The sequence below is a fragment of the Ovis aries genome, chromosome 2 (genome assembly GCF_016772045.2).
Source record: "Ovis aries strain OAR_USU_Benz2616 breed Rambouillet chromosome 2, ARS-UI_Ramb_v3.0, whole genome shotgun sequence".
NCBI lineage: Eukaryota > Metazoa > Chordata > Mammalia > Artiodactyla > Bovidae > Ovis > Ovis aries.
Window position 1 is genome coordinate 204011232 of NC_056055.1, and position 15998 is coordinate 204027229.

At 39.2% G+C, this 15998-nt stretch overlaps 1 protein-coding gene across 18 annotated transcripts in view; it reads right to left on the reverse strand.

Moving 5' to 3' along the window:
• Nucleotides 1-3104: 3104 nt before the first annotated feature.
• The window catches only part of ALS2 (alsin Rho guanine nucleotide exchange factor ALS2), a 59910-nt gene continuing 47016 nt past the window's right edge, over nt 3105-15998 (reverse strand). For 5 of the 18 annotated variants that reach the window (XM_060410257.1, XM_060410258.1, XM_060410256.1 and 2 more), the window contains 11 exons: nt 14618-14751; nt 13530-13694; nt 10038-10155; nt 8697-8854; nt 7744-7866; nt 7049-7225; nt 6296-6341; nt 6016-6077; nt 5286-5435; nt 5100-5196; nt 3105-4451 (listed from right to left, as the gene is read on the reverse strand). In XM_060410257.1, the coding sequence (XP_060266240.1) occupies nt 4413-4451; nt 5100-5196; nt 5286-5435; nt 6016-6077; nt 6296-6341; nt 7049-7225; nt 7744-7866; nt 8697-8854; nt 10038-10155; nt 13530-13694; nt 14618-14751 (1269 nt within the window). In that variant the 3' untranslated portion in view covers nt 3105-4412. Of the gene's footprint in view, nt 5197-5285; nt 5436-6015; nt 6078-6295; nt 6342-7048; nt 7226-7743; nt 7867-8696; nt 8855-10037; nt 10156-13529; nt 13698-14617; nt 14752-15998 lie in introns of those variants that run through there. The other 13 variants (XM_012142668.4, XM_060410252.1, XM_060410253.1 and 10 more) reach the window with 4 other exon arrangements.

Below are 15998 nucleotides of genomic sequence, written 5' to 3' on the forward strand. Positions count from 1 at the left end.
TTCTTTGGATTTCTGCATTCAGATGCTTTTATTTTTCCTTTTCTCCTTTGCCTTTAGCTTCTCTTTTCTCAGCTATTTGTAAGGCCTCCTCAGACAACCACTTTGCCTTTTTGCATTTCTTTTTCTTGGGGATGGTCTTGATCACTGCCTCCTCTACAATGTCACAAACCTCTGTCCATAGTTCTTCAGGCACTCTTATCAAATCTATTCCCTTGAATCTATTTGTCACTTCCACTGTGTAATCGTTGAGGAATTTGATTTAGGCCATACCTGCATGGTCTAGCGGTTTTCCCTTTCTCCAGTTTAAGTCTGAATTTGGCCATAAGGAGTTCATGATCTGAGCCAGTCAGCTCCCAGTCTTGTTTTTGCTAACTGTATAGAGCTTCTTCATCTTTGGCTGCAAAGAATATATCAATCTGATTTCGGTGTTGACCATCTAGTGATGTCCATGTGTAGAGTTGTCTCTTGTGTTATTGGAAGAGGGTGTTTGCCATGACCAGTGTGTTCTCTTGGCAAAACTCTGCCTTTGACCTGCTTCGCTCTGTACTCCAAGGCCAAATTTGCCTGTTACTCCAGGTATTTCTTGACTTCCTACTTTTGTATTCCAGCCCCTATAATGAAAAGGACATTTTTGGGTGTTAGTTCTAGGTCTTGTAGGTCTTCATAGAACCGTTCAACTTCAGCTTCTTCAGCATTACTGGTTGGGTCATAGACTTGGATTACTGTGATATAGAATGGTTTGCCTTGGAAATGAACAGAGATCATTCTGTTGTTTTTGAGATTGCACCCAAGTACTACATTTCAGATTCTTTTGTTGACTATGAGAGTACTCCACTTTTCTAAGGGATTCTTACAGTAGTAGATATAATGGTCATTTGGCTTAAATTTGCCCATTCCGGTCCATTTTAGTTCACTGAATCCTAAAATGTCAATGTTCACTCTTGCCATCTCCTGTTTGACCACTTCCAATTTACCTTAATTCATGGACATAACATTCCAGCTTCCTATGCAATATTGTTCTTTACAGCACTGGACTTTACTTCCATCACCAGTCACATCCACAACTGGGCATTGTTTTTGCTTTGGCTCTGTTTCTTTGTTCTTCCTGGAGTTATTTCTCCACTCTTCTCCAGAACATATTGGGCACCTACTGACCTGGGTTGTTTATCTTTCAGTGTGATTATCTTTTTGCCTTTTCAAACTGTTCATGGAAGGTCCCTACTAAGTGACTGTTCTGATCCTAACAGCCCATTCTCTATCTCAGGTGGGAACTACCTCTTTCTTGAAAAATGTTCAGGGAGGTGACAGCAGGAAGAATATTTGGAAGCAGGATGAGCGAGGGTACATACCCCTGGTAGCCAGGCAGAGTTAAGACCAAATGGCAGCTGTTAAAGGTTTACCAAAGGTCCATCTAGTCAAGGCTATGGTTTTTCTAGTAGTCATGTATGGATGTGAGAGTTGGACTGTGAAAAAAGCTGAGCGCCAAAGAATTGATGCTTTTGAACTGTGGTTTTGGAGAAGACTCTTGAGAGTCCCTTGGACTGCAAGGAGAGCCAACCAGACCATTCTAAAGGAGATCAGTCCTGGGTGTTCTTTGGATGGAATGATGCTAAAGCTGACACTCCAGTACTTTGGCCACCTCAAGGAAAGAGTTGACTCACTGGAAAAGGCTCTGATGCTGGGAGGGATTGTGGGCAGGAGGAGAAGGGGACGACAGAGGATGAGATGGCTGGATGGCATCACCAACTCGATGGATGTGAGTTTGAATGAACTCTGGGAGATGGTGACGGACAGGGAGGCCTGGCGTGCTGCGATTCATGGGGTCGCAAAGTGTCGGACATGACTGAGCGACTGAAATGAACTGAACTGAACTGAAATGTTTACCAGCCCTTTCATCCTAAATTAGACAGATGGCATTCCTTTACTCTCTGTTGCAGATGGAAGCTCAAGCTAGGAATGGGATACATTTGTGACTGCTTGAGCACAGTGTATTTTATCAAAAGTACTTAACTTTATTAAAAATTTGCAACTGCTTTTCTACTTAGGAGTAGCCCAGCTATGAAATGACATCTCTGGCACCTGCAGTAGGAAAAAGCACTGGAATTAAGAGTAGGGAAATTCCAGTTTGGAGTCCCAGTTCGGATAGTCAGAGAATTCCAGCCTCTGCTTGTCTACAAGATCCAGGGGTTAACACCTGCCCCACGGGGCTGTGGGCAGACAGCATGCACGCGTCAGACCTACGTAGGCTGCTGCATCAAGGCTAGGTATCTCTACGTGCAGGCGTTGGCCTGGCGACTTATCCTTGAGGTTTTCCCCTCAGAGGGGACTGAAAATTTAAAGTTTTAATATGCTTTCTGAAAAGTATAAAGAGAGTCAAGTAATGGAATAACTGGCTTTCAAGACTCCCAATAAAAGAATGAACTGTAACTCTTCTCTTAGAATTAAGATAGCCTACTATCATTTGAGAACTTCAGTAGCAGGTTTCAAGTCTGTCAGTTTCTAGAATTATCCCTCTCTCTCCCTCTAAAGGGGTCATTCAGTACATTTGTCTTTACAAGCCAAATGTGAAACTTGTGCATTTTTATCCCCAAATCATAACAATTGTTAATGGAAACGTAAAGTGCTTAACATAAACTTTAAGTGTTGGTCTCTTTCCAATAATGAGGCCCATCCTGGTAAATGCTACCCGAGAAGACATTACAACTGGTATATAATTAACTAATGCCTAATATTTTTAGCCAGAATTTTAAATCCTCCATTTTCCCTTCTCTGAATCTGTTTAGGAAGGGAAAAAATTTAACTTGTAACTATCAAAATATATCTTATTCAAAGAAATAATAGTACCATTTCTCTTAAGACCCTTGTCCTCAGTTTATTAGGGTCAGAAATTTAATTTGTTCTTTGTCAGCAAAGGTGCTATTAATTTATGTCTATTTTAAAGAAAGAGAGCGCTAAAACTCCGTGGGATCTCTGAGGCCTGTACAAAGAGGCATGGATTACAACGCAGCAGGCAAAGCCCCCACCCCCAAATAACTAGACTTGGATTTCTTTTAAATTTTTAGGTGGCCCAGTGTCATTTCTTTCACAATCATAAAACCACCTCATAAATATGAATGTCTTTTATTATGAAAATTGCTGTTACATTATAGCCAACATTCCAAAACAGTATTTTAATAAACACTTGTCTTGATTATAAAGTAGAGCAGAAACCATAATCCTTTTTCAAAATCGATTAACATCTGCAGATGTTAACATGAAGAAGGAGGACACTCCAAACGCTCACCCTGGTGTAGAGGAGATGAGATGGGGAAGAGCACCTATGTTATCCAGAATAGCTACTAGTGTTATTTGTACAGTGTAAACCAACCACTTACAATAGGACATTTAAAAATGGTGAAAAGCAAAACAATAAAAGGCTGAGGTGTCACAATACTTTTGAGATGGGAAAAGCCAAAGTGAGTTTTCTCCTCCTTCCCCTCTGTGAGTTCAGTGCAAGGTACAGGGAGGAACCGCAACACCAGGTCAAGGATGGACGCAGTTCTTTGCTTCCATATTTCCCAGTCTCTAGTCCTATTTTAAAAAACAGTTTGCATGTAAAAGCCTTTCAGGCTTTCACAGGTCCTGGAACACAGCGTTTGCACGTGGATGAATGAGGTTCCACAGCAGCTCAGAGTCAGTGTCTGAATTCCAGTGTATCCACTCTGGAGCATTGTAAGGAATCCAAGAACACAATTCCTATGTTCTTTCTCATCAGGAAGCAGCAGACTCCTATTTGGGTGTGCTCCATGTTTAGGGTCAGGGTGTAGAAGTAGTAACCTCACAGAACCTTTCCATCACGAATAAATGCCCTGGTGGAAAAGCTTAGAAAAAGTTAAAATTGCAGTTTAAAAGTTCCTCTTTCCCCTTCCCTCAGCAAAGAAGCATGGTGCACACATGACTGCAAGGAATCCTGGAAGGCATGGTGTGGCTACTATAGTTCAAGTACAAAGTGTTCCTTGCAAAGGGGTCTGGGGTGACTGCAGGCAAACCAGAAACTCAAAAATATTCATCAACCTCTTTAATGTAAGAAGCCACACTGAGAATTTTATCTTACAAGTTCATGAGCTGGTATACTCTTTACCATAGGAAGGGATAGCCTCGTTTTTCCAACAGCAGATGTATGATACTTGGGAAACAACACAGGCCAGGGGCTGGTCTAACCTGATTTCTACCTCCTTTTCTGTCCTCCCTTTCCACCATACAGTCTTTTATTCTGGGCTCAGAGCTCCAATCACTAGCAAGGCTCAGAAATAACAACCAAAATAAGACAACGTCCTAATTTCAACACTGTTCTTTTTTGTTGCTACAGGAAGACACCAGATGGTGCTGCAACACTCTGAATAGATAATCCAGTTGTCAAGCTGTTATGCAGCCTAGTTAAGCTTCTCACGCTGGATCTGATAGTAACATGCCTGAAAGAAAAGTTCAAAACCATTTAAAATTTACTTTAAAAGAAATTACGTAAACATAATAATGCACATGGGACTAAGAAAGGAACTCCTTTATGAATACTGACCGCTCAACAAAATCAGCTGCTTTCATATTTTCCTGTTTTCTCCCAGTCCCCCTATCCTATCCCATGTCTACTTTGCCTACTTATAATTAATAGAAATAAAACTTTGTAAAATTCTGATTCTAAAACAGACAAAAAAATTTTTTTTCAAGCTGTTTAACATCTGTCATTAAGCAGAAATATCTTAATTTGCTAAGCTACTACTAACTGGACATTTAGAATATGTTGATGATCAGTATAAGATACACAAACAAGTGTAATCAGAATCACCAACGTGTTTGATAAACACACAGCTTGAGATTAAGCATCATTATAGACCTACTGAGTCAGAGGATTGGATAACTTGCTTTAGTATTTTGAGACTGACCGATTCTACTTTTCTTTACTATAGTATATATTTTAAATATTAACAATATGTGCTCTAAAGGCACTTAATGTTTGCATTAAAGTTTTATATAAAAGAAGGTGGTTAATGAAAGATTCACAATATGGTAAATGAAGGAGAGACTTTAACATAATAAAATATTAAATAATATCTATACTTTACCTTCAAAGTAGTGAACATTATACCCTGTTCTCCATGCTGAAGATATGGGTCCATTAGATCCTCGATGAGGTGTACCTCAGAGCCTAAATTCCTAATCCTGCCCCAATGAGAAAGAGATATTGAGTTACTTCTGCTTATATGTACGTCCTACTTCAGAATGTATTTAAGTCAGAAGAGATTGGTCACCTAGCCCGGAGCACCACGTATAAGAAAACAGGGAATAAGTCATCCATGGACCACAGGAAGTCTTCCTGAAGTGATGCCAGGACACTCTGAGAGATCTCTTCAAAAGTCTGCTGGATGACTTTTAGTTTGTCTGATGGGGTAAACGTTGTGCTGTTGTAAACAAACAAACAAAAAAATAATTAAAAACTAGAAATAAATGACAAAATATAGCCTAGGGTTGTTTTCTTCGTAGAGCCATTTGACATTGTTTGACAATATACTCTAAGGGCTCATGTGCCTTAAGCTGGACACATAAGGCAAAAGGAGTCACTGGAAGGGATGACATCTGTATGCCTATGATTCTTTGAGGAAAGAAGCCTCCAACCATCAATGGTTCACATGAAAGAATTCACTAAGTCATAGATCACCTCCTTTTACCCACATGGAACTTTATTGTCCTAATACATGCTCTTCTGAGTAAGAAGCTTAATTTCCCTTTGGCTAAAGATATGATCATGTAGATAAATTTCTGGGTAGGTTCTCCAGCACTTCTGAAAATGCAAGGGCCTTGTAGAGTAAAAGGTAACCCAAATGTCTCAAGAGTCTTTCTGATAGCCAAGCTGAGTTTGATACCATCTTGGGGCGCTGGGTGTGGGGGGACTAGAGTTTAGGTAAATATAAGATTTCATCAATATCTTAATAAACTAACCACTCCTTTGATTTATGTAATTTTCAACAAAGCAGAGATCACCTGATCTGTTGCAGACATTCCACAGCTGAAGCAAAACAAGCATCTTTTGTGGTTGGCAAAACCTGCAAAAAAAAAAAAGGACTGATAAAGGTCAAAGAAGAAAGCTGTCTTCGGCAGTGACAATAAACATAGATGACACCAATCACAGAATGCACGTCTTAAGTGAATAACTTATGCTTGTATACTATACTATCAAAGCAAAATGGAAATTTTTTTGCTATCTCTAATCCCCCACAACAAACAAAAGCATATTTGCTAAGGAAACAAAAATCTACTATACCTTTTTACTCTCTCCAAGGACTGACAAGGTCACTGGCCAAAATTTCCTATAATGGAATCCATACATTGTTAATATGTGTTTGTGTCTTATGGTAGGTTAAGTCCCATAAATACAGTTAATGACTAGATTGACTTTCCTGTCCCCACTTTAAATAACTATCTCAGTTACTTAGTTTTTACTATTAAACCAGTCCACTGAAAACATTTACTTTCCAGTTAAGGCTCAATCACTTTTTTCTAATAGCACAAATCTATAATCATTGGGTGCTGGGGTAATCAGCTTTATCATAACACTTCTAGAAAGTATAATTACTGACTGTTTCCTTGGATTATAGGAAACAACGCCTTACAATAAAAAAGGGCACTTCCAAACTTTTAATTAGAAATTGTAGATGGGAAGGGAGGGAGGGAAGAGAAGAGGAAAGAAGGGAAAGAAGAATGCCAGAGACTGAATACAATCAACTTTTTCTGAAAATGTGAATGCATGTACTTGGCTTTGAAGAACTGCAAAATATCAGTCAGGAAAAACTCAAATTATTTACATATATTCAGAAGAATAATCAGATTTCAAACTCACATCTCAAGATTCTCAGAAATAAAGATTTTTAAACATCACCATTTTGGTAAAAACAGGCAATAAAGTAATAACTGCAAATCATATATTTAATTAAATATCAAAGTACCAAATTCCTGATAATGCTGTTTGCATTTTGAGTTAAAACCACTAGATCCCATTCATAATTACTGTACTGACCTCTGCACCCCAAGGAAGCCCAAAAGAGCAAGGTCTGCCTGCTTATTTAGCCGGAGAACACATTCCCAGTAAACGTCCTCCTCACGATCATTATCCAGGGCGTACAGCATGAACAGTGGTGGGTAGAGCCGAGGCAGGAGGACAGGAAGCAGTAACCCAGAACCTGTTACCACATAGCTACAAAACATCACAGGGAGACGGAGAACCCTTAATATTAAAACTGAATATAGAATCAAACATGGAGCTTCATCTCCTCGAAGTGGAAAGTAAAAGTGGGAAATTCTGAGTAAAGAAGCAGTTCTATTACTTCTTTTATGTAAGGAGTTAACATGAGAAGTTTACCTACTGCCCCAGAGTTTTATCTTGGGTCACCTGTGAATTCTTTTCATAGGCTCAAAATCTAAATGAAAGCCCGGTGTGTTTCCATTTTAAGGCTGACTTCTCTGTTGAACTGGGGCAAAATGATCTACTTTGCTCATCAGCCTTTGTGCCTAGTCATCTGTGGTTACAGCTTCATGGCATTTGGCTAACAGAACTTGAGATCTAAAAGAAACCTCAGAGATCACCTAATCCAACCAAACTATTTTAAAAAGAAGGAAACAGATCTAGAGAAAAGAATTTTTCCTGGGATTCTCTGCGTAAGATCACTTGGTTCCCATCCTCTTTCTTCACCATCTCCACACAGCTCTACTCACCCTGGCTCTGGTGATTCAGATCTGGAATCTGACTTCCCAGTACAGAAGGACTTCCTTTCAGTCGGCAGAGGGGCAGAGAGAGGAATTGTGCTGCCCTCTTCAGGAAGCTCAGGAAATAAGAACCTAAGGAAGAATAAAAAAATCATCATAGTTACATCTCTAGAGTGAATAAAAAGAGTAAAAACAGATTTCCATTATTTAATCCACTTAAGGACCAATTAAATCAAACTTCATATCAATTATTAATGAAAATGCCGATTCCCTTAAGAGTCTTAACTAATGCTTTTTACAGGATAAAATTAACAATGTAGCTAACGAATGCATGTGTGCTCAGTCATGTCCCACTCTTTGTGACCCTACAGACTATAGCCTGCCAGGCTCCTCTGTCCATGGGGTTCTCCGGACAAGAATACTGGAGTAGGTTGCCAATTCCTCCTCCAGGGGATCTGCCCGACCCAGGGATTGAACCAGCGTCTCTTGCATCTCCTATACTGGGAGGCAGGTTCTTTATCACTGCACCACCTGGGAAGCCTGACAGAACATAAATACTCAGGGATAAAACTTCCTATTAGACTTTGTTTTCTCCAGGTTTTAGGTTAGGCTAGGTTTTAGAGACATAACTTTGCCTAGAGATTAACTCCAAATAAGACTCCTATATGTCATACCAAAATTGGTACTAAAAATTTATTTTTAGCCTTTTATTATACTTAATGAGTAAGAAAGGCATAGAGGAAATAAGTTACAATGGCTATGAACACAAAGTAAAAATGTTTTCACTAATCTACTGAAGGATCTGTGGCATAAAACCATTTTCCTGATGAATAATTTCTGCAGTAAAGGGGAACATTCGTGACTCCTCGCAAAGCTGTAATCTCTAGATTCAGGGTGAAGCCACCCAAGAATGAGTGTAAACTAGTATTTCCACACCCTGCTGACATGAAAAGCTCTCTCACCTCACCAGCTGGAAAATTCGCTTAAGGTAGGACTTAATCTCCTTCACAGCCTCCTGCAGTAGCCGACGGTTGGCTCCCACACCCACATATGTCATTCTATACACTGCAACCAGAGTCTCCACAAGCCTGCCCAGCGGGTGCAGAGGAGTGTCGCAGGCCTGAGCAGGAAGAGAACCAGTGCAGCCAGTCAGTGTGCACCAACAGCGGAAACAATCAAAATAAACAATTTCATAAATGATAAACAATTTTCAAAGCATCAACAGTCTACTTTTTTGGACCAGGAATATTTAAATACTTCAACTTCTCTGAAAGCGTTAATTCTACCCAAATTATATGGAGTAGGAATCCTTAATCAAAGAATCCTATTAACATTTTGGAAAAATAGCTTTGGATATACTGATATAGAATAACATCATTAAAAGAAAGGTTCTAAGGGAATTCCCTGGCAGTCCAGTGGCTAAGACTCTGCACTTGCACTGTATAAATTCAATCTCTGGTTGGAAAATTGAGATCCCACATGCCATGTGGCCCAGTCAAAGGGAAAAAGAAAAGAAAGATAACATACCTTAAATGTCATGAAAAATAAATGAAATGTTACCTTGCAGAAAACTGAATAATAAGAGTTGAAACAGTCACTGTTCAGTTCCCTTGATTTCTCCTAATACTCCTTCCTGCACCCCCTACATCAACGCATGTCATACTTTAAACTGTGGTCTGATTTCACAGGGTTGGAGAAGGAAGCAAAGAGAGCATAACCATCGGGTGAGGGTGGAGTGCCTTCTTTATATAACTTTTAGTTTGCTAATGGCACCCCACTCCAGTACTCTTGCCTGGAAAATCCCATGGACGGAGGAGCCTGGTGGGCTGCAGTCCATGGGGTTGCTAAGAGTCAGACATGACGGAGCAACTTCACTTTCACTTTTCACTTTCATGCATTGGAGAAGGAAATGGCAACCCACTCCAGTGTTCTTGCCTGGAGAATCCCAGGGATGGGGGAGCCTGGTGGGCTGCCGTCTCTGGGGTCGCACAGAGTTGGACACGACTGAGGCGACTTAGCAGCAGCAGCAGCAGCAATGTTACAAACAGAAAGTCATTTTAAACTCTGACCCTAAATGTCTAGAATCCCCTTGAACATTTACAAAACTTATAAATTTCTACCATCATAATCAGCCAATCTTTAGGTGGAAATGTGCTCTTAGCAGTCAGAGAATTAACAAAAGACATATGAAGAAAGCAAAAACAGGATATGAGTAACAATAAGCTGTGAGTACATCTGAATGATATACTGTGTTAGCTGTATCATTAATTAACAAGACCAGAATGGTTCCGATTCTCATTTACCTTTATTAAATATTTCTTAATGTCATCGTATTTCTCCACGGAAAAGGCACCAACATGCTGAGGAATGAATTCCAAACTCTCTAGTGTCTGAGTCTGAGAACGACTTAGTATCTCTGGACTACAAAAAGGGAAAAGAAAGCCTATCATATATTTTAAGAAAGCAAGATAATTTTAAGCGCACATGAAGCTCTATTAAAGATGAAATGGAGCAACCATCACAGTGTTCAGGCAAATGTGCTTATAACTTGTAATTGTCCTGTATTAGATTTATATAAGTTATTCAAAATAGCACTTAATGTTACTCCACACAAGCCACAATAAATTAATGAAAATGTTGTGCCAATATAAACCCTGGTGTTGAAAAATACTGTAATACTGCTGTAAAATACTGTAATGTAGTATGTGTAATAGCCTGAAGAGAAAACCGGTGACAGACTTGTTAGTGAGGATAGAAATGGAATAAAGGGGAGAGGGAGAGCTAAAGGATGAAGGAAAACAAATCAAAGGGCAAAGGATGAAATGGAAATGAGCTCAAGATAGACACTGCAACAGGTGGTGGGATACGCACACAATGGGTAAAGGGAAGCTTCGGATGAAGAGGTTAAGACAAAACACACACTAGTCATCAACTGACATTTTTCGTATTGGCACTCTATCATTAGATTACAATCAATGAGAAATTAGAAACAGTGCACAATTAACATTGATACTATTTTAATAGTATCAATGAACAAATAAGATCTTTGTGGCAGCAATGTGGTTTTATACAAAAGTTCATTCATTCTCACTTCTTGGCAATACCCAACAAAAGTTAACCAAGGTTAACTGGAGGACTCAAGTCTCAATGTCTTGGCTCAGGGGCTCTATCAGCGAAGGCTGACCAGCTACATCCCATAAGGACATATTCACAGCTTTAATCAATCCTGGGAGTTTCCATTTCCTTCACGGATACAGCAGGAGATAAAAATCATAAACGTCATGAATGAAACACCATAATCAATTTCCACTGATCCCCAATACAGGAAAAAATAAAACCAAACCCTCTTTCTATACTGCAGGGATTAGCAAGTTCTTTAGAGTCAAATGCTAATCAGTGCTTGTGGAAGTGACTGGCTAAGTTACATACAGAAATATGAAGAATGGCAGATGGAAAACAAAAGCAGGAAAAAGGAAGAAAATAAGGAAAAGAAAGAAATGAAAAGTACACCTGTAATTTTTCTTTCAGCACTTCCAAATCATTGTGCCACTTCCTTTTGGCCACCAAGGTTTATGACAACAAAGATGCAGCCATTTGAACTGCTACTGCCATATATATGCAATGCATAATTCTTCTGTAGCTGCTTTCAAGACTTTTTCTTCCAGTTTGAATATGCCATGTCTGTGTACAGATATCTGGTTTTTTCTAGGATGAAGTTTGTTCGGCTTCTCGCATGTGCAGGTTTACGTGCTGGCCTTTCACCAAACTTGGGAGTTTTCAATCACTATTTATTCAAATATTTTTCAGCTCTGCAATTTTTCTCCTTTCCTTCTGGGATTCCAAGGACTCCCAGGTCCTTAGAGCTCTGTTCACTTTTTTTCTACACTCTGCTGTTCAGCTTAAATAATTTCTATTAGTCTATTTTCGAGTTTACTGACTCTTCTGCTGCCGTTTCCTATCTGCTACTGAGTCCACCCAGTGATTCTTTAAATTTTGCTTACTGTATTTTTCATTTCAAAATTTTTGATTTGGTTCTTCTTTATATCCTCTATTTCTTTTCAGGTACTTACAATTTTAACATTTGTTTCAAGGATACTTACAATTGCTCACATGAATGTTTTTGTAATAGCTCCTTTAAAGTTCTTGTCATATAATTCCAAAATCTAGATTAGCAGGTCATTGGTATCTGTTGATTATCTTTCCCTAAATGAGTTGAGATTTTCATGGTTCTTTGATTGCCAAGTAATTCTGGTTTATTTCCTGGACATTTTGAGTATTATGCTATGAGATTCTGGGTCCTGTTTATATCCTATTGAGGATGTTGAGATCTAAAAGATAGTAAACACAGAATTGAAACTGTTGTCTTTACAAGGACCTGCTTATGAAGCTGGCCCTTGGGTGGCACCTGGGAACTAAATCCCCTATACGAATATGAAGCATTTCCTAACATAAGGGTATTGTGGCGCTGCCTGTAAACTGTATTAACAATTTACGGTGTGGGATTTTGGTAGCTGGTAGGCTTAAGATGCCTATGTGACCAGTCCCCATAAAAACCTGAGGCAGGTCATCTCCAATGGGCTTCACTGAGCAGAAATACTGTGTTTGTGTGGCTGCATTTTACTGCCTGGGGGAGAGTGTGCTGTGTGTGACCCCTCAGAGAAGAGGCAGAGCACGGGAAGCTTGCACATGGATTCCTCCAGACTCTGCTTGTGTCTTCTTCCCTTATGATCGGCTGTGGAGCCTTACTGTGTTGCTGGAACAACTCTTACCTGAGAGTACAACTATATGCTGAGTCATATTATGAGTCCCTCTAGTGAATCGCTGAATGTGTAGGTGACCTTAGGAGTCTCTCAAAGAGCTGGTATTTTTGTTTCTGCTGTCTGTGGGCTGTGGTTCCAGTGTTAGCCCACTTCCCACGGACTATGCAGGCCTGTCTGGGTCTGTTCCATGCGTACCACTCAAGTGTCAGTCTGGGACCTAGGTGGAAACTGCTTAGCTAATTAGAATCAAATCCACACATGAACAGGTATGGGATGAGTCCAGAAGTTCATAAACAACTTATCAGGGTTGCCTTCCAAAGTTCCTCTCTCTCCATGACCTCCCCAGCATTTTCTGATTCCCCTTGTAGGTAAGTCTTTCAGCCTGAAATTACCCACTTCCGTGAAGTAGTGGAAGACAGAGAGGGAAACCAATACAGCAGTAAGGTCTGGCCCTGACTCCTGGACCTGATGATCCATCGAGGGAGAAGGGTCCACACCGGAAGAGCCCTGGCTCCTCCAAGTACTCCTGGCTGCTCCAGCTGGTGCATCGCTGTCCTGCCACAGAAGTGCATGTAGGCTGAGGCATGAGAAAGTGGAGAAGGAGAGAGAGAAAACCCAGTGTTCCTCCTCCACTCTTTCTGAGCTCTAGGAGTCTCTGGCATCTTGAGCCAGAAATAGAGGGGTTTTTCTGGATCCCTACACCACAGTGTGTGCTTCTAGTTTCAAGTTATACCAAGTTCAAGCTGAGGAACATGGAGGTTAAAAACTTGTAAACTCTACACTGGTTGGGTGGCGCTTTGAATTCAGGTGTTCTCCCCCAATAATCTGCTGACGTGTTCTTCAGAGTTTTGAATAGCTCACCATGTATTCTGCCTGCATTTCATATTAATAGTTGAGTTCAGGAGAAGACACAGGGAGGTGTGTTTTATCCACCCTTACCCAGAAGTACATCACTGTATGTGGAAATCCTTAACAACCTACTCGCTTTAGGTTTCGTCTTCCACCAGGCGCTATGCAGGGCAGGCATCCACGTACCTGTCTCTGTGTTGGCGCCGGTTGGTGGTCAGGGCCACAGCGATATTGTCCCATGCTTTCCAAACTTCCCCTTGGCCTGGGTTCTCACAGCCGAGCTGATGCCAACATTCATCAAACACAGCTTTCCACTTCTCATCAGCCGGCACCGCCAGGTTTCCAAGCTTCCTGCTAATAAGGTTAGGTCAACCTTTTATTGATCACTTATTTTTGTGCAAATATCCTAAGGAACAGAAACTTTCTAATAATAGACAAACTATAAACACTTCTGTGACAAAAGCTGCCTAAGTTGATAGTGGCTCCGTTGCTTAAAGACTGAATAGAAAGTGTGAAGGGGTGGTTTTAGCTACTTAGTGTTTATTAGATACTGGCGCATGAACTGTTAAGTATGAAGCACATCAGACTTGTCTCCTTTGCTTTCAACATTTCTACAGAACTGATTTTCAAAAACTGATTCCTGCTAAAAAAAGAAGTTGCTGTGCCTTGCATATCTCACAATGAGAACTGTAAAATACATTATGCAGTGGGTTCTAAAAATACTCTTTAAGAATAAACATGCTACAGAAAGTATATCACGCTCCCATGAAAACAAAGAATCTGAGATGCTATCAAAATACAAAAAAACAAAGCGGAAGCTGGAATCAGTAAAGGAAAATAAACGTGCCAAAAATGTAGAGAAAGAACACAATACACTTAGAGACTTTGATTTTTCCCCATACAGGCAGTGTATACTATTCCACTACTGTATTTATAGGGCTGATCTTTACTTCTCAAAATCAAGTTGTGCAGGGCTTCCATTTTAAAAGGTTCTCTTTTGATCAATTTGGATACCTGTACCATTAACAGGAAGATTTTTCCTGCACACAGAACTTCCATCAGTTTAAACATTTATGCTCCGAGGCTATAATCTAAGACAAGACTATAGATTTAGCTATCTATAACAGTGTCAGTTTACAATTTAGTGCTATACACGGCTTACAAAAGCAGACTTTAAAAACTTGTTCTGCATTTGAAGTATTAACCAGTTTTTACAAAAGCAAGACAACACAAAACATTCAATAATTAATCCATAATTAATATTCATTACTCACAAAGCTTTAGGTCTGTCTTTATCACTCTCATACAGACTAGGCTTGAAGTATGTTCCAGTGATTTTGATCCCAGATCCCCATTCTCCACTAAAATAACCTTCAATGTAATCTCCATTTGGCATAGTCAGTGTTCCCTAGGTAATGGTAGAGAAAATGTGGAATTACAAGAAGTATTTCCAGTCTTAAAAATCAAGGGAGGGGTGTAAAAAAAAAAGAAAAAGCACTACATGGTTGGCATTTTCACTTTTAACTAGTCCCTAATTCTTAAAAAAAAGTGTATGTACATGTATGTGCAAAAAGAGTATATGAAAATAACCCATGGGTTAAAGAAAAAGAAATAACAAGAAAAATTGTTAAAATACTTTGAGCTGTATAAAATGAATACACAACTTATCTAAATTGATGCAATGCTACAAAAGCAGTGCTTAGAGGCAAATTTAAAGCTGTAAACGTCTATATTATTTAAAAAAATCAATAATCTAAAATCTGAAATCAATAATCTAAAATTCCACCTCACAAAGTTAGAAAAAAGCAAACTAAACCCAAAGCAAGAAGATACTAAAGATTAGAGTAAAAATCAATGAGAAAGAAAATAAGAGATAAAAAACCAATGAAACCAAAAGTTGCTTCTTTGAAAAGATACAAAAACTTGACACACATTTAACTGGATTGACTAAGAAAAAAAGACTAACACTTGACTGATCAAGAAAGAGAAGACATAAAATTAGAAAATCAAAAAACAGAGGATATTAACATTCAATAAGCTATAAACAAGTAAATTCTTAAAATGTCAAAATATTTGAATATATACATTTCACCAAAGACAGATGAATTGCTAGTAAATACTTGAAGATATGCTCTATAATAAGACTATTAGTCACTAGGGAAATGTTAATTAAAACCATAAGGTTTTAGTTCATATCCACTAGAATGACGAAGAGGAAAAAAAGAAAATAAAAAATACTGGTGAAGGAGTGAAGAAATTAGAATCCTTATACATTGACTATAGGAATATAACATGATGCAGCCACTGTGGAAAATAGTTTGGCCATTTCTTAATGTTAAACATCAATTTTCCATACAACCCAGCACCTGCACTCCTAGGTGTCCAACCGGGAGAAATGAGAACACATGCTCACACAGGAAGTTTTAGGTGGAAATGGAAAACAGAAACAAACTCAGAGAGACAGAAAACCAACCTGCGGTGTTCAAATGGGAATGGATAGGATATGGACAAATTAGGGGTGTGGGGTTAACAGACACAAAGTACTATGTACACAGTAGATAAGCAACAAGGATATACTGTATAGCACAGGGAATTATACCCATTATCTTGCAGTAACATATAATAGGGGCAAAATCTGCAAAAATACTGAGTAGT